We start from the raw sequence: 24,622 nt of genomic DNA, 5'->3' as shown, positions 1-24,622 counted from the left end.
ACAAATCAATCATATGACATCTAAAAGTAAACAAAAATTCAATCAACAAAAACTTAAGTTCGATAGCTATGATCTCGTTTCAATTATTCAAACTAAGACTGTATACGGTTCGATTTGATATTCAAAAAAATAAATACATGAAATATTTTATTTTTCAAAATAAAACTAAATATGTATCCATCTGAATTGAATTTCAATAGTTTGAAGTGGTTTTATTCTCGATTTTGAAAGATTTCTTTTAAAATTTTTGGTATAATTTACTTAAATTTAAAACAAAACAAAATAAAATAAAATATTAATTTTATGAAAATAAAAATTAACAAAAATTTAACTCGGTTGCATTAATCAAAACTCAATCCGAATGGAAATTAGTTCTTGACTTTTTGTTTAGCCGTAATTAAAATTAAAGATTAGAAGCTAACTGCATTGAAAAGAGATTTGAATGTAAAATATGGACACCTTCCGTAATCCACCAATCCCAATAGCAAATCACACCACATGTACGATGTTGTACTACAAAATGATAAATCAATTGGAGTAGGATGCAAAGCAAGACCGTTGCGTCCGAGGCTCTATTTGCAGAAGAAAGCATGAAACTATAAAACACATATAAAGAGAGAGGTGAAAAGAAAAAAGATTAGAAATAGATAACTCATCCAAGATTAGAAAACGGATAATGGATTAAAGAAGATGGAGATACGGATTTAGATTGAAATGAGTTTTTAGTCAAAGTGCCGTGAGTGTTTATTGAAAAATAAGATAATTTTGAAAATAAAAGAAAAAAAAGAATAAGATAACTCAAAAAATAAAAATTTAAAGGGATAATCTTCGGAACTATAGGTGTTTATATTTTATGTGTAATTGCAAACTTCATTGTTAACTTATTATGGTTAATTTATGCCAATTAAAAATAATCAATAAGTAGCTCGGCATTTTCAACAAATTATATCTAAAATTTGAAAATTTAGAATTTCGATTGATAATTTTTCGTGGGTAGACTTGGAAGTTCATGGCCATGGGGGTAAAATCACAAACGTTCAAAACTTGTGTGGGGGTTTCCATAGAAATCAACATTTTCAAGGTTTAAACGGCTAAGGAAGCGCTAAAAACAAGTATCAAAAGCATTAGATTTTCTTTATCCAGGAGCCATTTAAAAAGCAAAAATACCACGACATAAAACACAAGCCGGTCTGGAATCGGGCAGGGAAACAGAGCGAGTGGAAGACGAAGAGAAGGAGAAACCAAAAGAAAGGGGGAAAAAGAAAAGCAGCTAAAACCTAAAAGTAGACAAACACGCATTCTTCTTGTCTCCCTCCCTTTCTCTTCCGATTTTTTTTATTCCAAAAAAAATAAAAATAAAGGATATTATTATTCTCTATATTTTTGCTGAAAATAATTTGACAATTGACTCCTCACCCTCCATTTTTTTTTCTTCTCGGTACTTTTTCCTTTATGTCTCCTCAGATCTAAACTTTCTCAGAAATTTAGGGGCGAAGTCGATTCGGCATATCAGCGACGAAATTAGTAAAAAAACCGCCGGTCCGATCCAATAAGCCGAACTGAAATGGATGATTTTCCAGGTTTGTTAGCCAAAGATTTTGGGATCAAACCCCAAGGCAAGTCGGCCCCGATGGCACCTCCTCGAAACCCTTCTTCGGGTACCAATATCTCTTCGGGTTCCAATTACGGGTTCCGATCCGATTTTACTCGATCCTCATCCGGCAACGCCAAGTCATCATCCAATTCCATTTTCGACGATCACGATCGCGACGGGCTCATCTTTAACGACGTTTTTGGTGGACCCCCCAAATACTCCTCTGAATCTCGAGCCACAACTGCTCAAACGTCGTCTTTCGATTACGACTCCATTTTCAAGGACCCGAAGCCGCCGGTTTTTGACAAGCCTGTTTACGATGACGATCTTTTCGATGGATTGCCTGGGATCAAGAGCTCTTCCTCAGCAGCGTCGGCCGCTAAGTACGATGACGTTTTTGCTTCGATCTCGGGGTCTTCGCCTCCTCCTAAGCACAGGTCCGTAAGCAGCTCGCCGTTTGATGAGCTGCTTGGGAATCTAGGGAGGAAAGAGACTGACACGAAGACAAAGAGCGAGAGAGTGAAAGCGGAGAAAGATGCGCCTGTTTTTGATGATTTGCTTCCTGGTTTCGGTCGGAGCAGCTCTCCTGCACCTGCGAGGTATTTTCCAATTTATAAGGCTTTGATTTTGAAATAAATGAATTTTATGCGACTTTTTTGTTATGTGTTATTTTACTGGCATTGTTTGCGGATACTTCAATTTAGGTATTTGTGCTGGCTTTCATGTTGAAGAGTATTGGCAATTTGTGATATTTTGCGTAATGCTTAAATGTTCAGTCTGGTCTGTGGTTTTTGAGATTTGATTGTGGTTTTGGCAGCTCACTTGGCATTTAGCATACAAATGAGGCAATGCAGTCGATGAAATGAGTATAATTTATATGTAGGTCTTTGATTTGTGCTTGTTTTCTGGAAGACTTTAATCAAGGTTATGTTTTGCTGGTTTTGTGTGCTGCAAGTTAATCATTTCTGCAAAAATGTTTACACGTTAAATTTGTGTGACTATATTCTGGCATTTTTGGGTAAGTGATTAAAGAAGGCAATTTACTTGCAAAACTTGACGTAGGTAACTTTGAGATTCTAGAGGTATTTATCATTTAGTGGCTCTTTATTGTCTGGTTTATCAACTGCATAGCGTTAGCTTTTTCCTAATATATTTAATTCAATCAAAACAACACTTTGCTGGTGTTTATCAACACTGTGACTTGTGATCTGGTCTGAATGTTGATGTTATGGAGTTTGTTGCACTTAAAAAGTTGATATATCATAATGAATTTGAAACAAATAATATGTGGATTTTTCTATATTTTTCCCGCTGGACAATTTTCAGTTGCACAGACTCATTTGGAGCAGCACCACCATAGAAACCTACATTAAGGACCAGGAGGGCTAAATCTAAGTATCTTGTTTTGGGATTTTTAATTACTATACACTGCAAATGCATATGGAATTGGATGTATTGAACTCATCTCTCTCAGCCACCCCCGGTCCCTACCAAAGAAAAGAAAAAGGGAAATAAGAAGTTAGGTAGTTCTGTAGTCGAATATCTGTTTAGGTTCTGACTGATTAAAGTTGTACATTCTTTGTTGCGTATTTATCTGCCAAAGAAGTTAGGGGTATGCTCTTCTTCAACTCCCTTGTGAGGGTCTGTGCTCATTTTGTACCTATGACATAGTCTCAAAGTTTGTAATTAACATATGAAAGTCATCAAGCCATAGCTTCACCAGATGACTCATTTTTGATGTCTACTAAAACCCCATACAGAATCAGTTGTAATTCTTACTTCTGTGGTGTATGGTAACTAATCAGTTTTAGGGAGTTTTGGAGTAATTTGAGTCAATACCAAGTGTGTGTGAAACCAGGCTCACACTTGCATGAATATGATGTCTAATGAGAGATATCACATGAATACAGATGTAACTTTATTAACCCTCTTTTTGTTATCTACTTCCTCAGTGATCTCTTTCATTGGTCTAGAAATGCTTGTCATCCTCTGTATATTCCTAAATTTGAAGATGGCAAATTTCCTAGATTAAATTTATTGGCTAGGTTGGATTGGATAGGTATAATTGTTGGTTATCAAATGTTTTTGAAATTAAGTGAGGATGATAGGGACTTTGATAAACTTTGAGATTTTCTTATGAGATGAGACAAACCTTTTTGAGTTTCGAAAATATTTGATTGCTAGAAATATGGAAATATTGTACTATAAACTTTAGTAAATGTCAATGCTATCATACACATCGGTTTTACTTGTAACAGACATGGAAGATGTAAATCGGGAAAAAAATATAAATAATTTTTGTTATTACAATTGTGATTATGTTTTAATTGGAAACTTGTAGTACGCATTACTGCTAGCTTAATTGAGAAGAAAGGGGACTAGAGGACTATACATGCTTGTGGTACATTTGGACTCTAAACACTTTGTTCGAAGCTTGTGATCATGTATTTCTACTTTCTAGTTCAATATTTGTCAAATGTAGCCTTATTTGCCTCTTGTCCTTATATTACTTAGCTTATATATACCATGTAAATATTAGCTGATATCATGCTTCACCCTTTGGACAGGTCAACTTCAGATGCCCACCGGTCCCAGAAACCAGCCTCAAATTCAATCAAGACTGGCTCCAATTCGATGGAAGACCCTTTTGTCGTCATAGAATCAACATCAGTACCTGCAGATTCGTCCTCAGGGTTGTTTACGGACCCCTTGGAAGAAATAAATAAAATTAATGGATCTGGGAAGTCAAGAGTGGAGAGTTCATCTGGAAGTGGGGGAGTATTTGATGATATAGATCCTCTTGATGGTCTTGGAAAGTCTGTACCTCCAGTGTCATCTGAGATCAATAAGAGGGGGAAGGATAGGAGCCCTTTAAGAACTGCAAGTGGTGCACAAACTCCTGCTAGTAAAGAGTCAATTGATGAAGAATATGAGCATCATACAAAGAAGAGGATGCCATCTGTTGACAGTTTTCTGGAATCTCATCAACCTGTTTTTGACATGCCCAATGTGTCAACCGATTTTCATAGCTCTGTTGGTCAAACTACTAGCCCTCCTCCATACTCGAATGTCAGTTCTAATGACACTAGTTCCCAGGTAAATACAACTCCTAGATCTGAGGAGAACTTTGACACATCTGATGATGTGTGGCTCACTGTATCAGAGATTCCTCTCTTTACCCAACCTACCAGCGCTCCACCCCCTTCAAGACCCCCGCCTCCAAGACCACCTCGAGTTTCAAAGTCAGAGACAGGCTCATTTTCTTCCACAAATGCAAAAAAGGTCAATGAATTTTCCTCTTTCCCAAATTCAACTCAGTACTCGCACAGCTCGCAGTCAGCTCGTGCTGCAGGAAGAAGCTCTGTTACATCTCAATTTGATGAACTTGAAGATTTTGCAATGGGTAGGGCCCGGAATAATGTTGAACATGCTGATGTTTTTCCTGGTGATGATTTTGAGACCAACTCTGTTGCTGCTGCTTCTGCTGCTGCCATGAAAGAGGCAATGGATAGAGCAGAGGCTAAATTCAGGCATGCTAAGGAAATGAGGGAGAAAGAGAATTTAAAGGCTGCTAGAAGTAAAGAAGCTGGTCAAATGGATAAAGATGAGAGAGCTATGCAAGATGCTTTGGATAGAGAATATAGGGAAAAGCAAGAGAGACTGGAGCATGAGAGGCAACAAAGGGAAAGGGAGGAGGAAGAGAGAGAGCAAAGGAGACGTGAGTTGGAGAGGGAAAGGGAGGAGAAGGAGAGAGAACAAAGAAGGCTTGAGAAAGAGAGGGAGCGAGTCAGGGAGATGGAGAGGGAAAGGGAAAAGGCCAGACAAGCTGTTGAAAGGGCTACTAGAGAAGCACGTGAAAGAGCAGCAGCTGAAGCTCGTGCTAGAGCTGAAAGGGCTGCTGTTGGAAAGGCAGCTGCTGAAGCTCGAGAACGAGCGGAACGGGCTGCAGTGCAGAGAGCACAAGCTGAAGCCCGTGAAAGGGCAGCAGCAGAGGCAAGAGAAAGAGCAGAAAGAGCTGCTGCAGAAGCGAGAGAGAGGGAAGCACGGGAGAGGACTGCAACAGCAAAAATTGAAGCTGAAACAAGGCTTAGAGCAGAAAGAGCTGCTGTGGAAAGGGCTGCTGCAGAGGCTCGAGAGAGGGCTGCTGCTGCTGCAAGGGCAAGCCAGCAAAAGAATGACAATGATCTTGAATCCTTTTTTAGTATGGGTTCTCGACCAAGCAGTGCACCAAGGCCAAGAGCTAACTCTTCAGTAATGTTCTAAGGCTATCATACCGTATTAATGTTCTGGTTTATGTTGTAGTGTCAGCCTGTCTGTTTTTAACCTGGCCTTTTGTTCTTACAGGATCCTCTGTTTGATGGACAAAACAAGGGAGGGCCCGAAGTAGCTAGAAGAACATCTGTTGGATCCTCATCGAGCATGAGGAAAGTTTCTTCAACTGCAAATATTGTTGATGATCTCAGTTCTATCTTTGGAGGTACTTGCAAATTTGAGATGTGATGATCTTTGTAAATTTGTAATATTATGTTATTTCTTCTCTGTAGTTGACGGCTGACTAAACTGCTTTGCTTGCTAAAGCTGCTGCATCTTCATCTGGAGAATTCCAAGAGGTTGAAGGGGAAACTGAAGAAAGGCGAAGAGCCAGGTTGGAACGCCACCAAAGAACTCAGGAGCGTGCGGTACGTATTCTGTGGTGCATGATTTTGTTTATGTTTGCTCTCCTGTCCAATCATAAGGACTCTCAAAGTGCATGCTCTCTCTTGAATTGGAACAATTGGTTGAGAGGTAGTTCATATGTTTGTGATAAACTGCTCGTTGGCCCTGGTTTACGTTTTGAGTTTGCATATCCAGGCAAAAGCACTGGCTGAGAAAAATCAACGGGACCTTCAAGTGCAAAGGGAACAAGCTGAGAGACATGTAAGTGGCTGCTGCAATTTTTTTTTTGCTTGTTACTATTGTTCATTCTATTCTTCTTTCCTCATCATTTTTATTTTTTTACCTGGGTTTTATGTTGCGGTTTATCTTTCACTGGGGTCCAACCATAAAGGACTTCTGCCCTGACCCCAGCCTCCAAATTGTACATGTTTGCACAATTGCAATACATTTTATGAGTTGCAAGTATTAATTGGGTATGAGGTTGCTTTTGCTTGTCCTTCTTCAGTCTGCCATCAGTTTGGGTAGCGGTTAACTTGTAAAGTTGGCTCTAGGATCGTTTAAAGATTTACTTAATTTCTATGCTATTATATAAAAGGAAATGGGTTTGTGGCTTTGTCTCTCACCAAGTTGAGCAAGTTTCCTGCAAGTTAATGCTATCTTTTATACTAATTTATTACAGGTACTCTTATTTTGAGTTATGGATAAAACTTACATGAGACGGAAAGATAACTGAGTGTTTAATCCTGTAATATGCTTTTGTCTATATGATCAGTTAAAGTTGGTCATTACTTTTTTCTTAATTTTGTTTCCTCAGTATTTCCAATGAGATGAGTTAAGACTGGGAACTAATTTTGTATATGAACCTAAGAGAATATTTAACCTGCCCGACTAGCCTGCACCCCAATGTTATGTTATTTTGTATTTTGTTGGCTTAAGTAATTCAATGTATAATGGCACATAATGTGTTGCAAGAATAGTTCCCGTCATGAAATCATTATTGTTATTATTATTTTTCGGTACTTGTCATGAAAGCATTATGATGCATTGGAATATATGGCTGTAATTTTATGGTGTGTGTATATAACTGATTATTTTTACTTGTACATTCATACATCTGCAAAAGTGTTTCTTTTTTTATGTTGTCTGTCTAATATTGATCTTTGGTCTTATTGTAGAGAATTGCTGAAACGCTAGATGTTGAGATCAAGAGATGGGCTGCTGGGAAAGAGGGAAATTTGCGTGCTCTGCTGTCAACATTGCAATATGTGTGTTATTGCTTATTACTACCATTCATCTTGTTTATTCTCTCTTGCATAGTACTTTATGTAGGAACAGATTATACTCCACTCCCTGCACTTTTCATTTGGCTATATAATTGCTGTATATCTTGCATGATTCTCATTGTATTGCCTTAATTCCACCATCTGATATTCTACTGTTCTGAGATCTTCTGTACAAGCTGTAGTACTTTAACGCAAATTTTGAGATATGTTGTTGGAGGAAGACTGAGTGAGATGACATTCAAACATAAGAAGACACCTCTGATTGAACTCTAAACTTTTCCTGATACTGTCCTATCTAAATAGTTGCACTCTTTACTGACAATGCATTGTTGGTATTGTTGTCAGATGGATACACTGTACATTTGATCTGATTTAAAGTAGAACTTAAAATTGAAAGGAGATTAGACTGACAAATTTCTAGTGTCCAGCTGCAATTTTGTTATCTTTGGACTGTTTGATTTAGCAGACTTTTAGAATTAAGGATACTAAAGCACAAGAGTATGTCTTGAAAGCTTCTTCCCTTGCATGATGCTTACAATCTGGCTCTCGCAGTTTTATTCTTCCAGTCAAGGAACTATTGTTGTAGCAGGCATGCTATTATTTATTGAGCAGTAAAGTTTCTTGAACCACTTTAAGATGGATTTTGTATAGGAGGGTGCAAAACTTGTGATAACTGATAAGCATCTATACATAATCTTATAGAATACAGGGACATCCTTGCAAAATTATTTTCGTGATGCTGACCTTCTAGTTAAATTTTGGAATCCTAGAAATAGGATAAACATCTTGTTAACCTTTTGTCAAGCATTTCATAGTCTTTTCAGCTTATAAGGCAAACTATAGCATTAATAGTATTTAAAAGGGCAGTGCAGATTCTAGCATGCTGTCTTTACTTAAAGTCTCTTTCTGCCTGTCTTGCATGCAGTTGCAACATGATTTGACATTCCCAAGCGCTTGCATGTGCAAACACTTACTTGAGGGTACTAATTGTGCTTCAAACAGTTCCTGCTTGAGAATGAGCTTTATTGTGCGTGCATGTACTTATCTGTGCCAACACTTATTTGAAAGTTCCATTTATGCTTTATAACCATTAAATTTGTTGGAGCACTGCTGTTAATTTTGAAGACGTGGATGACAAGAGGATCTTGTGAAATTCCTGTAGTCATTTCTCTTCATCATTTGTTTTTGACTTTCTGATAGTACAAATTTCATGGAAATGTGATATTTTTACTAACTAATTTTTCTCCTGAACTGTTTTTTGATGATTAGGTTCTTTGGCCTGAATGTGGTTGGCAGCCGGTTTCTTTGACGGATTTGATTACAGGTGCTGCAGTTAAAAAGGCTTACAGAAAGGCGACTCTTTGCATCCATCCTGATAAAGTCCAGCAAAAAGGTGCCAATCTTCAACAGAAATATATCGCAGAGAAGGTGTTTGACTTGCTCAAGGTACGTAATAAATGTTTGCTTGCAGCAGTCTATCGGAGTGTGCTATTTTACTATTAGAGCCTCCATTGTACTGATTGCCATTTTATTTGACACAGTTTTTTCGGATGGGAAAGTGTTGCTCGTTGTATAATAATATTTCATCATAGTGCTGCATTTCTTTCCGTCTTGTTTTAGCTTTGACACTATTTTGTCTGTCTGTATGTTAAATAGGAAGCCTGGAACAAGTTCAATTCAGAGGAGCTTTTCTGAGTTTGGAATTGTTGATTACGTAGCTCAAAAATTCATGAACTATTCCTTGGAGTTGAATGCATGATTGTTGAAGCAGCTATAATTTTCTTATCCGCTGCTGTTGTCGTCTGCTTCGATTTGATGATTCATCGTATCAGCTGTTAAAGGGTGGCACAAGGTGCTGCCTGCTTCAAAGGCCGCAGAGGTGCCTGAAGGGTGAAGTACTCTTCTTTTTGTTAAGGTTGATCAATGTACATTAATCTTTATCCAGCTTATGCACGTGGAAGTTGGAATCTCGGTGTTAGTGTAGATTATTATAATTCAGCGAATTGGTCAGTTCTATCATCCGCCCCGCCCCATATGCACGGAATGAGGGGATTTTTTGTGTTAATTCTTTTACAATATTGTTTTTATATCTTTTTGTGGCAAATAGGGAGCTATGATATGTTGAGTGAATACCTACATGTTCTATTGATATCAAAACAATAGTATGAGATGTGTATGATTGTTGAGCTGGCTTACTCCGATTCATATATATCATCCATTTTTTCTATAACGCCTATTGCTCTCTCTGGCTAAGAAAATCGATTTTATTTATTTGTTTATTTTATTATGAGAATGTGACTGAATTTAAGTTGGAGTCCGTAAAATTTCAATTTAGTCAGAGGTTTAATCCTTTCCCTAAGCATGAGAAAAGCATATCAAAGTAGAACCGAAGCCTAACTTTATACAAATAGAGACGCTTAAAGCTTCCACTGGCTATGCAGCAGCATGTTCATTTCTTCTTTTGAAGTGAAGTATATACACAAAATCAATTCAAACAAATTGTTCTTTAGGGATACTGAGGACATAGAAATCAATCCATCAGATAATTATTACACTTTGAAGAGAAAAGCATGAAAACCTGAAATATATTATCCATCTTTTAAGTATGAAGTAGGAAAGAAGCTATATGACAACCTCAAAAGTATTGCAATCTTGACAAAGGATGTACAATGCGGTTAAACCAAATCTAGTCTCAAGGCAAAACTTGGGTTTCAATCTGCATCCTCGATCAAGATGGTCATCATGGGCTTCAGCTAATCGATCCCGTAGTATATCCAAATTAACCTGAGTATATGAAAAGAATGTGGACAAATCATTCAAAGTAACTTCACTAGGAACTTATATGCGTTGCTCATACATGTCTTTTAATATAAAATCTTGACAGTAGAAGTATAACCCAATCATTCATGCTTTTCAAAAAACAAAAGGAACCCAATCTTTCATTTCAAGCAGTAATCAGCAAGAACATAATGTTACCAACTCAGCTAGCAAGCAGCCATAATTACAGAAAACCATAAAGGCATTGCCAACAATCACCATACCATGACAAACCATATGGAGGCAGTCCATTTTCATTCTTCTTGAATGTTTCATTTCTTTTTAGCAAGCAAACAGATTACAGAGAAAGAAAGCAAATATATTTTGCAAAATTGGTTGTTAGGAAAACTTATCAGAAATAAAGATAGCTTTTAGAATGTGATACATGCTGCAAATGAAAAAGTCATAACAATCAATGGCTGCCATGGAATTGAAAATTGTATGAAAAAAGAAAAATAAAGCTAGATGGGAGAACCTCATCATCTCTGTTGAGCTGAAGATTGCAAAGGGTGCAATAAATAAGTTGATGCTTCTGTTGCAACTCTCCTTGCTTACAGATGGGGCACCAAATCTGCTTGTGCACCTAACATAAACAGCAGAAAGTCTTGTTGATTTCATTCATTTCTAAAAGCTTAGCACAAAATGCTGAAAATTGACATCTCATATAGAACCAAATACAAAACATAAAAAACCATATGATGATACTAATACAGAAATTTCTTGTAAGGTATCACAAATGGTGCCTAGATAAACATTTCCCTCACCTGCAAAACACCACATATAAGATGTTCACTAAGGGGTAATAATACAAAAATTTATCCAGAAAATCAACATGAACAGTTTGTTGTCATACCTGCTCATCCTTCAATTGCATATGCTCAGAAACTGCACGTGCCAAGTACTCATCTTCTTCATCTGCCCAAGTTTTTATTTGATCTTCTGGTTCTGCAAGGAACTAAAGTAAACATTTAAACTCAAAAAAGGAAGACTTGACCAGCTATATCCTACTGAGTTGCGCATCTGAATGATCATTCACCCACTAAGACATATGACAGCTTTGCAAAAATTAATTCAGTGATTGGTTTAGATATTAATCTTCTTTCTTCTTGTGGCTTTTGTAAACATTGAGATGAAGACATCCAATGATAAAAAAACTGCTTTCATATTGGTGAAAAAGATTGGGCACAAGCTAGTAGACAAATAAAAGCTGCATAAGTGAACAACAAAAGATGAAAAAAGATAAACAGTGACAGTGAGGTGATAACTAGCTGAACAGAAATCTAACTTATAAGTATGCAAATATTTTAGTTGGATGTATATTTTAATTGGTTACATTGTCTCCCCACCCCCTTCTTCTTTGAACAGCTCTGAAAGTTTTTGTTTAAGAGTGTGAAATTATCACCTTTTCTTGCTGGTTCTGTCCTGAGATCCTCATAAAAAATTCTTTGCATTTCTAACAATAGCTCTTCACATTCACCTTGATATGCATCTTGAAGACCATTGTATTCCCATAATTCATCAGTGGCTTTGGGTACAGAATTTGAGCTTTCCAAACAGTCACTTAATGATGAGTCTTTAATTTTTTTAAGTTCATCAGAAACTATTTCCTGAAAGGTAGATTTGATGAACTCCTGAAACCAGAAAACATAAAAAAATAAGTGATACTAATAAACTCACTGCATGAAAACTTAATTTAAGAGAAAAAGAAATAGAATTTAAAAAAAAAAATCCAAAATGCCCGAAATTTTATATGCACCAAAACTATGTACAAAAGCAAACTCTACTAGGTTATTTCATAAAGGGAGGCTGACAATTACTAATGCAAGGATCGGGGAACTTGACAACACCACTCTTCCGGAACAACTAGGAACTTAAATCTTATATTTCAAGTCCAAATTACCCTGATATGCAGCAAAGTGGGATCTTTCCCCATGCCCCATTTCCCCAAAAATAAAGATTCGGCATATTGGAATATTCCCAAGGTAATTACAAGCACCAAATTTATATTGAAAGTAACCGTAACAAAAATAGATATAGAAACTATAAAAATAAAAGTGGTGGATCGGAATGAAAATGGAGAACCTTGTCAATAAGAGATTGGGCGGCAGGCGACCTCATTTTCCAAAGCAAACGAGTCCGGTCCTCTCGTACCCTTTTGTAACAATTTTCTCTCACCTACACTTCATCCACCCACGTTTTAAACAAAATTCATCAATTTTAATTTCTCAACAGGATATTTAAGCATTGCATAAATATTCAAAAATAAAAAACGAAAATGGAGTAAACCAGTAAAGTCGAGCAGCAAATAAACATCACGAGGAAAGATAACTAAAATCCCATAACCATTATTAGACAGGGAAACGAACCTTGTCTTTCCAAAAGGAGTAATTGTTGAATTGGGAATGGGTTTTAAGGGAACGTCGTTTGATTGTTGGGCAATCATCTTCCATTTTTGCTCTGAGCTTTCTCGGAGAGGGGTAGAGGCGAATTGAACAGGCCACCTAAATTTTCACGAGCAGAGAGGCGGGGGTGGGAGGTTCAATTCCTGGATTGTTGTTGTGAAGAACAGGGAAGCTCTGTCGTTCGTGAAGAACTCACTCAATTGGCGCCTTGGCGGTGGGTTTGGGTCTGGGCTTGGTGCATTAGGACTAGGGCCTCAGTTAGCCCAGCCAATCCCCACGGCCAACTGCCCAGGGGCCCCAGCTGTTGGTTGGTTGGCCCAAAAGCCTAAAAGCTCCCCCGCTGGCTGGGATTTTAGAAATGATGGCGTGGGATGAGAGAATCAGGGAAGAAGCCACGGAGCCAGGCAGAGAGAGATTTGCCGAGGAAAAGATATTTTTATGAAAAGAAAAAGCGTAAAAATTAAAATCCACCCCATATTAAAATCAAAAAATAAAAATAAAAAGATGATAAAACCCAAAACCCTACTGGCTCTTCTAAAATCTCTGCACTCCCTCAGCTCTCAAGTCTCAACCCAACCTTCCCTATTTCTTTCTTTCTTCTTCTTCACTTCGTCTCTCCCTCTCGCTCATTTCCTGCCCACTAAGTATGTGTTTCCTGATTCTTCTTCTCACTCGAGCTTTATGCATGTCGTTTTATGTTTGTCATCTGTAATTCTACTGGTTAACCCTATTGGGCTTTTGCACTTCACTCTTTTCTCTTCTATCTGTGATTCTTTAAGAGGAAGTCAAATCCAAGGGAGTTTCTTTGCTTTAAGCAATTAATGGGAAGCTAATTTGTTTCCAGGGAAATTGGTGCCTTTTTTCCTTTCCATTTTTTCTGAAGATGATGATTCTATTAATAATCTTTCATTTGTTCCTTTAGATGAATTTTTTTTAACGATGATAGTACTCAGTACCTGCTACAGCTGATGAAATCCTTTTATTACTTTTCTTTTCTTACGGGGTTTCTTTTGGGTGGGGTGGAGGGGGTATTTTGGTCTTATTTTTCTCTTCTTGAATGGTTACTCTTTGTTTGTTTGGAATTCGCAGTATGTTTAATATGGCTCGAGTTTTCGGCACTTGGGAATTTGAATTAAGGTAATCACTTAGAAGGCTACGAGAACTTGGTCGAAATGAAGAGGAAATCGTCACTTCAGCTTCAAGCTCTCGAGAGCTTCTATGAAGGTGTGTGTGTGGCTCTGAAGATTTATCTTTTAGAATTAAAAGTCATACCATGTTTATCAGGGTATCGTTTAGTTAAGTTTTCCAAGTATTTACTTAGATGAGATGGCTTTACAAGTATATAGATTGATTCTAAAATTTTATTAATATTTAAGCTAAGACCTCCTTCTGAAGTACGCGTTAAACATGGCTTTAATAGTTACTGATTTTCTTCAATTAATCCAGCTGACTGATATATTACTGTATGGCACTATGTTTTTATTTCTTATTTGTGTTATCATGTGAAGCAGAGGAGAAATATCCTACCCAGAGACAGATGGAAGGCTATGCTGCAGCTTTAGGATTAACTTTGAAGGAGGTCAAGGGATGGTTTGTTGAGAGGAGAAGAAGGGATAAAAGGGATTATGGAATTATGTTACCTATCCATTCTATGAAAAAACTCCATGCTCCTAATGGAAGGAATGTTGGAGGTGTTTCTGCTGGTAGAAAGAACCCTAAAGGACAGGGCTCTTTGTTTCATAATAGGTCAAACACTGGTGCTGCATTATGTTCAAGATATAAAAGTGCATTTTCAACAGCTAACAAGAGAAAGAAGAAAATGCTTCTTCTGCAGGATTTGTCATCTCCTCAGTACATTCTGAAGAAGGTATTTCGCAAGGATGGTCCTCCACTTGGTGTGGAATTTGACTCTCTTCCTTCTCAAGCCTTTTGCCACTGCAAAGGTATACTACTGGAAAGTTGTAGCCTTGTTGCCTTAATAGATACTTGATGCTATTCAATAATGGTGGTTATTTCTTTGATGCCGTAATTTATGGTTTTGCTGCAAATGAAATTTATGCTGAAAACCTCATGTGGGTTTCTGTTACTCATCAGGTTGAGCTTGTCAAAGTTGCTATCTTCCTAAGATGGAGAAAGCAATTTTTCTTGTTAAATTTTGCACCATTTATTACTGTTTACCAGTTAACAGGTGTAACAAAACAAAAGCTAGTGAATATTTGAAATTTAGTCTTTCTTATGGTTTTTGTTTAATCTTAATCTGTATTGCTCAGACTCAGGATTAAGTCTGGTATGGGTTTTTGTCCAACATGGGTGCATTCAGTTTTTCTGAATTTTTCCTTATATTTGGAAGGTCAAGACCCCATATGCTTGTCCGCTTAGAGATGTTTGATAAGTTCCTGACAAGGGTACTTGATGACAAATGAAGAGTTGGAGGAATATAGCTTGTCATTATTTGATTTTTGCTTTATCCAGTTTTTCTGGTTGTTAACACTGTATTTCAATAAAAAAATCCTTTACTCATACTTTTCTTATATTTAGGTTCTAAAAATTCTCATCCTGCTGATCAAGAGGACCAAAGAGCAACCAGAAGGAGAACGGTATCAAGAATGTTTTCAATATGTGCACCCTTCAGTTCCCACCCCTTCAGGTTCCTAATATCTTTTATTTTTGCTTCTTCTATTTAAGGTTTCTGAGCTTACCACCATAGATTATCAGAACAACTGTAATGAGAGTGCCCCAGTGAAGAAGCATGGTATTGGAAAAGGTTTGATGACAGTTTGGAGGGTTGTAAACCCTGAGGGTGGAGATATTCCTACTGGTGTTGATTTTTCTAATAAACAAATCATTGCTCCTCCCCAAACATCAAGTCCTGTAGTGCGAAAGCCACCAGCTCGGAACAAAAGACGGCAACCATTAGTATCTTTAATGGTTAGTTATTAATTTTTTCTCTCACAAGATTTTGTGTTGATTACTTTTCGTTTTTTGTTTTTGTTTTTTTCTTTAATCTCTAGTAAATCTTTATTTTTTTTAATCTTCCCAGAGAAACCAGGGGCTTTGGCTCTTGGTTGATCATTTCCTTAGATTTATCTTAATGGTTCTATTTAGAAAATTTGCTGACTGTAACTTGCCCTTCCAGAAACAGAGAAGCTTGGAAAAGAAGTTACAGGAAAAGAAGAGGCCTTCAATTAAAAGGAGAGAGGTAATTTTGTGGTCTTTTCTATCACATTTTTGTGGTTTAGCTTAAGTACAGTATACCTTCTGTATTAATGTTGGCTTACCTTTTTAATGCCAGATGAAATCTAACAAAGATGACAGTAATAGGCAGTTGCACAAAGAAAAATGTGAACTTGCTTTAGAAGGAAGTACATCCAATAAAAGTCTTGATCAGCTTTTAATGCTAGTTGATGATGAAGAGTTGGAGCTGAGGGAGTTACAAGCCGGACCAAATCCATTGACATGCTCTGATCATCTTGGTACCAGTGGAGTGCTTGGTTGCTCCCTTTGTAAAGGTTGGTTTAGTAGTGTTCATGATATATATTTAAGAATACTTGAGCAAGTTTTCCACCTTATGTTGTAACAAATATCATGTGCATACATAAGAAATTTTTTTGGAGTTCTAAGAGGAATTCTTTTATTGTTTCCCAGATTTGCTGGCTAAGTTTCCACCTAGTTCAGTTAAGATGAAGCAACCATTCAGTATGCAACCCTGGGATTCATCTCCAGACACTGTCAAAAAACTGTTTAAGGTGTCTACAATGCTTAAAGTTTGTTATTGTTGCTCTTCCTTCAGTGATTTGGCAAAGGCCAATTTATCCTGCATGAAATATGCTGTGCATAATCTTTTTTCTTGTGTTTAATCTTTGCTATTTTTTTGCTGAAAGAATTTTTATTCTTAAAGCATGCTTCTGGTGGCTGCTGTCTTGCTCTTCATCTAGAATTTAGTGGTGATAGTATGTTATAAATCATATGTTCTCCTTATTTCCCTCAATTATCTTGCTTAATTGTTGGTCAAAATCTTTTTTGCAGGTTTTCCATTTCTTGTATACTTATTCAGTAACACTTGACATATGCTCCTTCACACTTGATGAGTTTGCTCAAGCATTTCATGATAAGGTTATTTTTCATCTTTATTTTACCATATACGTCGTCAAATCTTTAACTTGGCTTTTCGTTGCCAGTTCATTTGATTTCTTATTATGTCACCTGGGTTCGATATATTCATTTGATTTCTTATTTGTACTTATAAACATATATATATATATATATATATATGTATATCTATGTATATACATCTCAGGATTCATTGCTACTTGGGAAAATTCATGTGGCCCTTCTACAGCTTCTTTTGTCGGATGTCAAATTGGAGCTGAGTGGTGTACTTTTGCCTCATTTTAGCTTGTCTTGCAAGTTTCTTGCTCTTCTTCACTCGGTGAGTAATGACCGCACAGGTTTACTGTTAATGCATGCATGCTTGCATGCGTCTTGTCTATGCACCTGGAAGTGTGTTTCTGTGTGGGAAATCCTTCTTTGCTGATTTGTTTTAATTATATGCCAGATGATTTAGGTGGTCTTACTGGTTGCTGGGTTATGAATAGGATAAGCAAACCTTGCTGGACATGATTTTAAATTTTTGCTGGCTCACTGGCTGATTGGCATATATAATGTTGTTTAGATTGCCTGTAAAAGATTTTTCCCCAACCAAAAAAATAAAAAAAGAAAGATTGGAATCAATGGTTATTTGACTAGAAAAATCAATCTATCCAAAGTGAAGCACTTGTTAGACAAGGTCAATTGTTTACAAAAGTTTGTTGCTTGAGTTATAGTTCACTTAAATAGATCCTTTTTTGTTATTGATCAAGATTGATTTGACGATAAGTTAACCAATTGGTTTTATTTCTACATTTATTAAGCCTGTTGGTCAAGTTACACATAATTATCTGTTAAAATGATGTGTATTAACAATTCTTGTCTGGGCCTGGTAACCTGCTCTTGTCTCCTCTTTTGTGATGATTGGAACCAAAGCAGCTTAAATGAAGCATCAAACCAGAGTCTGGGAATGTTTGAGTGGTTATAATTTATATAAGCAAAGTACCTACATATGCTGAAGAAAAAAAACATAAAGAAATAAATACAAAGGGAAGATGCATGTGGCAATTTGCGGAGCACATTGGTGTTGAAATGTTTCCTGGAAACATATATGGATATATCACTTAACTTTTGTAATTTAGTTTGGCAGCCAAAAGCCTTTCTGAAAAAACCCCTAGGATGTTGAGGTAGTGAATTTTTAGAGGATTTGGAAGCTCTATGCCCTTGCTTAAAAATAAGGATATAATTGTTTTTCTTTGACTTATCAGGTAGAGAACCAGGAATTTGTGGTGGAGTTCTGGAAGACATCCTTGAACCCACTGACATGGACAGAAATACTGCGTCAAGTTTTGGTTGCAGCTGGCTTTGGTTCAAAACAAGGTCTATTGCGGAGGGAAGCCCTTAGCAAGGTATGAGAACATTATTTTCTGTATTACTATGGTTAAATCTCAGATTCAAACTTCTTTTTCTTCCTTACATTTAGGAGTATCAGTTGTGTAATCTAAAATAATAGGTGATATATATGCTGTATCTGTTTTGAATTTCCCCTTCTTCATTGATATATCTCACTTCTCTTATTTAACTCCCCACTATTTTTAGTGCTTAAGCTTTTTTGCTTTAAATTTTAGTTTTACATGATTGAGGTTTGTATTTGTTTTGGAGAACCCCCTTTATAAAAGAATGGTCTATGTTAGAGAACTCTTTACTTGATGGTTTTTAATTCTACGTAGAGTTTCTCTGCTGATCCATCGATCTTTGGATATATGTGAAATATGTCAATTGAAATTTAATCTTCTTTTCTGTAATACAGGAAATGAGCCTCATGGCTAGGTATGGCCTACGTCCTGGTAGTTTAAAGGGTGAGCTGTTTAGAATTTTGTCAGAAAGAGGAAATAATGGGCTGAAAGTTTCAGACCTGGCAAAGTCTTTGCCGGTAAGATGAGGATCTAATTTTTTCAAAAGAAAATTTTGATCTAACTAAGTTGAAATCATCATTACTGTCATCATTATGACCCTGTTTCAGTGACCAAAATTTCGTTTCCTTCTGAAGGTTACTGAATTGAATCTCACTAGCACGACTGAGGAACTCGAAGAATTAATATGTTCAACTCTTTCAAGTGATATTACTTTATTTGAAAAGATATCATCATCTGCATACCGTCTTCGCAGCAATTCTGTTGCAAAGGAAGGCAATGACTTTCATTCCGACACTGAGGACTCTGGAAGTGTTGATGATGACACTGATGACAGTAGTGCAAGTAGCAGCAGTGAAGATTCTGACTGTGACTTGGGAAATTACTATCAACGGAAACTCAAACATAAAAATTATCGTAAAAGTAAAAATAACATGATGACAGTCTACACTGAAATTGATGAAAGCCATCCAGGAGAAGTGTGGTTGCTAGGACTTATGGAAGGTGAATATTCAGACTTGAGCATTGAAGAGAAGTTGAACGCATTAGTGGCTTTGATCGATCTTCTTCGTGCTGGTTCCAGTGTCAGAATGGAGGTAAGTCATGTTTCATTTGGCCACAAGTTGAACCCTCCCTCCCTGCCCCTTTTACCCCCTCATCCCCTTAAAATAACAGACAAAAAGAAGAAATAATAAGGAAAGAGAGATTGAGAAAGGTCCTTTCTGCTCTCTTGTTTGGTATGTTGCATTCAGGCACTCAGATTTTAAAATGCAGATTTTTATCTCTTTTATTGAGGACCCATGATCAATACAATGATTATTTGGATAAGTCAAACTTTAATATCAACAGCAAACTACTGACTGCATTTCTAACTTTCTATTATTTATCGGTTGTAAGTATTTGTGCACACAAGATGATTGACAAAATCTTTTAGATTGTAAACTTTGTCTTACCATGCTCCATCTTATTCTTGCTCAAACCTTTCTTGTTCTGCTATGAAAATGAATTTTTAGTGTTAACATACATGATAGTCTCTTTTTTTTTTTTGGGATATTTTGCATGATAGCCTCTCATTTAGTCATCATTTTAATTGATTAGAATCCGAGTGAAGTCATTGCTGAGTGTGTCCCCAACATCCCTCACTATGGTTCTGGAGCAAAAATAAAGAGATCATCAAACCAACATAATTTTCCCAGGCCATCTTGGGTCTATGGTGGACCAAAGAATGGTGTACAAGAAGCACATACATCATCAGACTCTCACCCACTTGATTCATCATCAATTTTAAAGTTTTGTGAAAAGGAGAAATGCCCTAGCAGTAGAATGGATGCAAAAGAAACTCAAACTGGAGTTGATATACACCCAATGCAATCCATATTTTTGGGCTCCGATCGAAGGTACAACAGATATTGGCTCTTCTTGGGCCCTTGTAATGCATATGACCCTGGCCATAGGAGGATTTATTATGAATCCTCTGAAGATGGTCATTGGGAAGTTATTGACACCGAAGAGGTACCTCTCAGCTTTCTTCATAATGCAGGGCCTTTCTTAATTTGTTATAGTGTTGGATAATATTTGTCTTCTCATCATTATATGAAGATTTTACTTCTCTTCTAAAAGGATATTCTTAAGCTGAAATTTGGATTTCTTGCCATGTCTTATATGACAAAGTGATTGTTCTGTGTTACCGACTTTTAACTGTTATTATTTGTTGGTCCCTTAATCCTGGTACAGGCATTGCGTGCCCTGTTGGCAGTTTTGGATGACAGGGGTAAACGTGAAGCTCTTCTTATTGAATCCTTAGAGAAGCGGGAAGCTTCCCTCTGTCAAGAAATGTCAACTAGACATTTATATGATGCAGGGATCAGGCGCATGCCATCCGAATCACCTGAGCTGGATTTAGTCAGAGAAGACAGTTCTTCTCCTGTTTCTGACGTTGACAACAACCTAAGCTTGACAATAGCCATGAATGAATCTTTGACCCCATTTGGTGCTATAGTTCTTGAAGCTGGAAAGAAGGGAGAAGAACAAAACCGAAAGTGGAGACGTCTTCAAGAATTTGATATGTGGATATGGAAATGTTTTTACTTGAAACTTAATGCTGTAAAATACAGCAAACGTTCTTATCTTGATTCACTTAACAGATGTGAGAGTTGTCATGATTTGTACTGGAGAGATGAGAAGCATTGTAAGATCTGCCATACCACATTTGAGCTTGATTTTGATCTAGAAGAAAGGTATGCCATTCATGTGGCTATGTGCAGAGAGAAAGGAGACAATAGTATGTTTCCAAAGTTCAAAGTCTTATCATCACAGCTGCAATCACTGAAAGCTGCAGTCCATGCAATTGAGGTTTGCTGTCATTTTCTCATTGGTTTTTGTTTTGCTACCTGGCTTTTTCTGCATAAAACTAGTATATTACATTTTCATATGTATATAGCACATAGGGACATGCCTAGATTTGATACTGCCTTACTAGATGACATGGTATGCATATGCATGTCATTTTGCTTTTATCACCGTTTCTTTTCCCTGTGTGTTGTCAAGGTGCACACCTAAGCACTAAGGTGTAGAGCAAATCAAATGAACACCTCGCACCCCTCAGCTGAGGACCCATTGGTCAGGCACACACCTTTTGTGCCTGGGTGTGCCTTTATTTTAAGGTGAAAGGCACATAAAACAAATACCTAATTCTCTCTTTGTTTTCTTTAGTTTCTTTCATTAGTTGTTCTTTAAATAGTAAAAAATGGACAATACCAACTCTCTTTACAAGAATGAAAATAGGTCATATAGTCCATGCGTAACTTTTTGTTAAAGATTGAAGCGAAGGAAAGAGAGTAGTGTATGACTATGACTTATTGTGAATTATTTTGATACTTGATCTTTGGAACACATTAAGCTGTTGAATGGAGCAGATTTTTAAATGTTTGTTAACAAATTAATGTTTAAGTGTATTAGATATAATAAGCAGAAATTTCTTTGGTCTCTGTGTATGATACTATGTGTCTAAAATTTCCACCCTAGTCCTTACTGAACTTGGGGAAGTGCTTCTTTCATGTATTATGCCTCCAGCAATACAAAGGTCTAGCTCCTAAAATGGGTCTTGCACCTTTGACAACACTGATTATTAATAACTCTTTCATAAAATTATATTTAAATATATTTTATTTGTCATGATTTAATATAATATAATTAGTTTTAACATCAACAATGAGATTTGCATAGAAAGCTTATGGCTAAACTTTGTCTATTACATCATACTTCATGAGAAGTGAAATGTCTGGCTTTATGAGAAGTTATATTTTTCTCTTTTTATAGCAACATCATGCGAAGCTTCAGTATCATGCGTATAAGTCGTTGATATAATAAATAGTTCAGAAAGAACAAACTTTTATCAATTATTTTATTAATCATTGTGTCAATTTCTTTTCATACTCTTTTTGCAGTCAGTTATGCCTGAAGGTGCTTTAGTAGGTGCTTGGACAAAGTCTGCTCACAGGTTGTGGGTCAAACGGCTACGACGGACCTCATCTTTGTCTGAGCTTTTGCAGGTTTGATGTATTTTTTTTTAATGTAATTCCATGCTTAATAGTTCTTGAATAATATGATAATTTTTAATAATTATACCTGAGGCTAGTTGTACATCATTTGATTTTGGGATTGCACATCTCAAATCATGTTTGCAGGTTGTTGCTGATTTTGTTGCAGCAATTAATGAGAATTGGTTGAATCAATGCAATACTGATCAAGGGGGTTGTGCTGTTATTGAAGAAATCATAGCATTCTTTCCAACCATTCCCCAAACATCATCTGCAGTTGCACTCTGGTTGGTGAAGTTGGATGAGTTTATTGCTCCATATTTGAGGAAAGTTCATTCCAAAAAGGAACTGGAAAATGGGACCAGATGTTCAGGTATATTCCTTCTTTATCTACAAATTGTCTAAACACTTGGTGTTCCAGACATCAAAGTTGGACATCTGTTTCTTTCTGTTTGCTATACGGATTTATTTTGGCTACCAGATATTACTTGATCAGGTTTTGGTTATAGTAAAGGATCATTGCTGGCAATTATGGCTCAGATTGTTTATTGTTGTCATGAAACTATTATGTTATGGATGAAGATTTATTTATGATGGGTAGAATCTGATCTTTATGCATTTTAATTTCTTGATGCTTTTGCCTTTTGCTTTTTGCTATTTGTCTTTGGTTTTCTAGTCGTTTTCTATTTTATGCTTGTTTCTTCCTATTCATGCTTTGAAAAAAAAAAAGGTACAAAGCAAAAGGTAAAAGGCTAAAACATCAATCAATGAAACTTAAATAAGCCGAAAATATTTTCTAATAGTTTAGGTTTTAGCTCTGATGATGTTTTTAAAAATTAACCTTCTGGGTTAGTTCTAGTTGCTAGTTATCAGTTCTCCTGGAATTTCTTCCAGCAGGATATGACATTCCTTTTTTTTTGCTTTATCTTAACAGGAAACTAGTGCAAATTAAATTAGCATACTTAAAACGCAGTTTGAATTTATTTTGCTTGATGATGTATTGAAAAAGATATGAAATTTTGTAAGAATTGTCTGTTCTCAAATGTTATTTTGTAGTGAGTCTTTATTTGTGCCTTTCCCATTCTCATTCACAAGGGATGACAGCTACCATATTTTTTTCAAATTATATCTAAAGAGAACTATTCAGGACTGCATGGTTTGGAGTGGAATTGAGGCTGGTTAGTTTGGACTATGTTTCTAAATTGTCTTATTTGCTCATCTTTTTGGCAATGTTTGGAGAGGCAACCAATGTGGATGATTAGGTAGATCCTATGTCATGTTAATTTCTGACCTAAACAACTTTGAAAAGTTGATTGTTATGGCAATTATTCATTGGAGTCGGGCTGATTTTAGAGAAATATATTTTAGATCACAAGAACGGGATATTATTCACTCTCTCAGCTTTGCGTCAATTTTTTTAAGTGAGTGGAAAAGAGCAATTGTGCTTTTCTGAAGTTATCCTTGGATATCCCCAAGATACAATATGGAAATAGAAAAGAAACATGTTTATAGGGTGGTAATACAGAATTTTTGTGATTTCAATCGCTTGGACATGTCTTCTCATTTCAGATCCTTGTGCAGATTAGCATTTGTCTTACATTGTTGTGACTTGGATGATCTGTTGCTTTAGATAAAGTAATCAATGTGGGCTTTTTATGCTTCAGAGAGAAGAGCTCCGAAAGAATAAAGCCAGCCTCTGGTTGGAGCTTCTACAGGTGGGAAGCTCATTTGCTTCTATTCAAGGCATTTGACTTTCGGGTGCTGTCTCCATTGTCATCCTAATGCCTAACACCAAATCACTCTTCCGGCTATGGCTTGTCATTTTGACTATTCAATATTCATCATTGGAGCATTTATTTTGATGCATTCGAAGTTTGATTTTGAAGGATGAAGGCAGGAACATCGTATGAGATTGTACAGAGCAGAGTTATGACTAAATATTCATTTTTGAATGTTATTGTACTCAGGGAATCTGAGCTATTTAGACATTGTACAGTGCTAGATACATACATATGCAGGAAAATCAAGTTTTTGGTACAAAACTGTGTACCGTGCTCCTCAGTCAGTTAAATGATTACTACCATTATTCCTTCATTGTAGAAAAGGAATGTTGTAGCTCCTTGTCAAACAGTAATCTCATTTCATTGATGTACACAGCTAACTTGTCATTTTAATATGGCAATGGCGGAATAAAATTTTACCAGCGTATGCTGTAGTCTTCCTTCGCTAAGCATTATGCCTGCTTGTTTTACTTTATTTTTATCTTGTAATCGTCAAACAATTTCCAATGGCTGAGCTTAGTACTGGTAGATCTATAATTTGAAGTTCTCAT

General features: G+C 36.5%; 3 protein-coding genes across 5 annotated transcripts; 2 read left to right on the top strand and 1 right to left on the bottom strand.

Annotated features, from left to right (window-relative positions):
- On the top strand, window positions 1,158-9,763 carry LOC18612563 (auxilin-related protein 2). The gene is made up of 8 exons (XM_007049434.2): window positions 1,158-2,193; window positions 4,162-5,845; window positions 5,939-6,071; window positions 6,173-6,273; window positions 6,446-6,511; window positions 7,426-7,515; window positions 8,803-8,979; window positions 9,190-9,763. The coding sequence occupies exons 1-8, from the start codon at window positions 1,565-1,567 to the stop codon at window positions 9,226-9,228; spliced, it is 2,919 nt and encodes a 972-aa protein (XP_007049496.2). The 5' UTR covers window positions 1,158-1,564; the 3' UTR covers window positions 9,229-9,763.
- Window positions 9,946-13,059, bottom strand: LOC18612562. Of its 2 annotated transcripts, none has more exons than XM_007049428.2 (6): window positions 12,717-13,059; window positions 12,433-12,525; window positions 11,753-11,981; window positions 11,204-11,295; window positions 10,826-10,933; window positions 9,946-10,317 (listed from the first exon to the last, which is right to left on the bottom strand). In XM_007049428.2, exons 1-6 carry the CDS (start codon window positions 12,798-12,800, stop codon window positions 10,156-10,158), a joined length of 768 nt encoding a protein of 255 aa, XP_007049490.2. In that variant the 5' UTR covers window positions 12,801-13,059; the 3' UTR covers window positions 9,946-10,155. The 2 variants fall into 2 exon arrangements, with proteins under 2 accessions (XP_007049490.2, XP_017969279.1); XM_018113790.1 differs by having other exon boundaries at window positions 12,433-12,530; window positions 12,717-13,058.
- LOC18612561 (homeobox-DDT domain protein RLT3) lies at window positions 13,246-24,520 on the top strand. Of its 2 annotated transcripts, none has more exons than XM_007049426.2 (18): window positions 13,246-13,396; window positions 13,842-13,976; window positions 14,264-14,695; window positions 15,291-15,349; window positions 15,438-15,680; window positions 15,889-15,951; window positions 16,045-16,261; window positions 16,398-16,498; window positions 16,779-16,865; window positions 17,050-17,181; window positions 18,107-18,247; window positions 18,649-18,771; window positions 18,889-19,347; window positions 19,850-20,263; window positions 20,486-21,103; window positions 22,198-22,302; window positions 22,438-22,663; window positions 23,872-23,954. In XM_007049426.2, exons 2-18 carry the CDS (start codon window positions 13,925-13,927, stop codon window positions 23,874-23,876), a joined length of 3,477 nt encoding a protein of 1,158 aa, XP_007049488.2. In that variant the 5' UTR covers window positions 13,246-13,396; window positions 13,842-13,924; the 3' UTR covers window positions 23,877-23,954. The 2 variants fall into 2 exon arrangements, with proteins under 2 accessions (XP_007049488.2, XP_007049487.2); XM_007049425.2 differs by lacking the exon at window positions 23,872-23,954 and adding an exon at window positions 23,955-24,520 and having other exon boundaries at window positions 13,247-13,396.

The sequence above is a fragment of the Theobroma cacao genome, chromosome 1 (genome assembly GCF_000208745.1).
Source record: "Theobroma cacao cultivar B97-61/B2 chromosome 1, Criollo_cocoa_genome_V2, whole genome shotgun sequence".
Taxonomy (NCBI): domain Eukaryota; kingdom Viridiplantae; phylum Streptophyta; class Magnoliopsida; order Malvales; family Malvaceae; genus Theobroma; species Theobroma cacao.
Note: the sequence above shows the minus strand (reverse complement) of the source record. Positions and strands in the feature narration are given on the sequence as shown.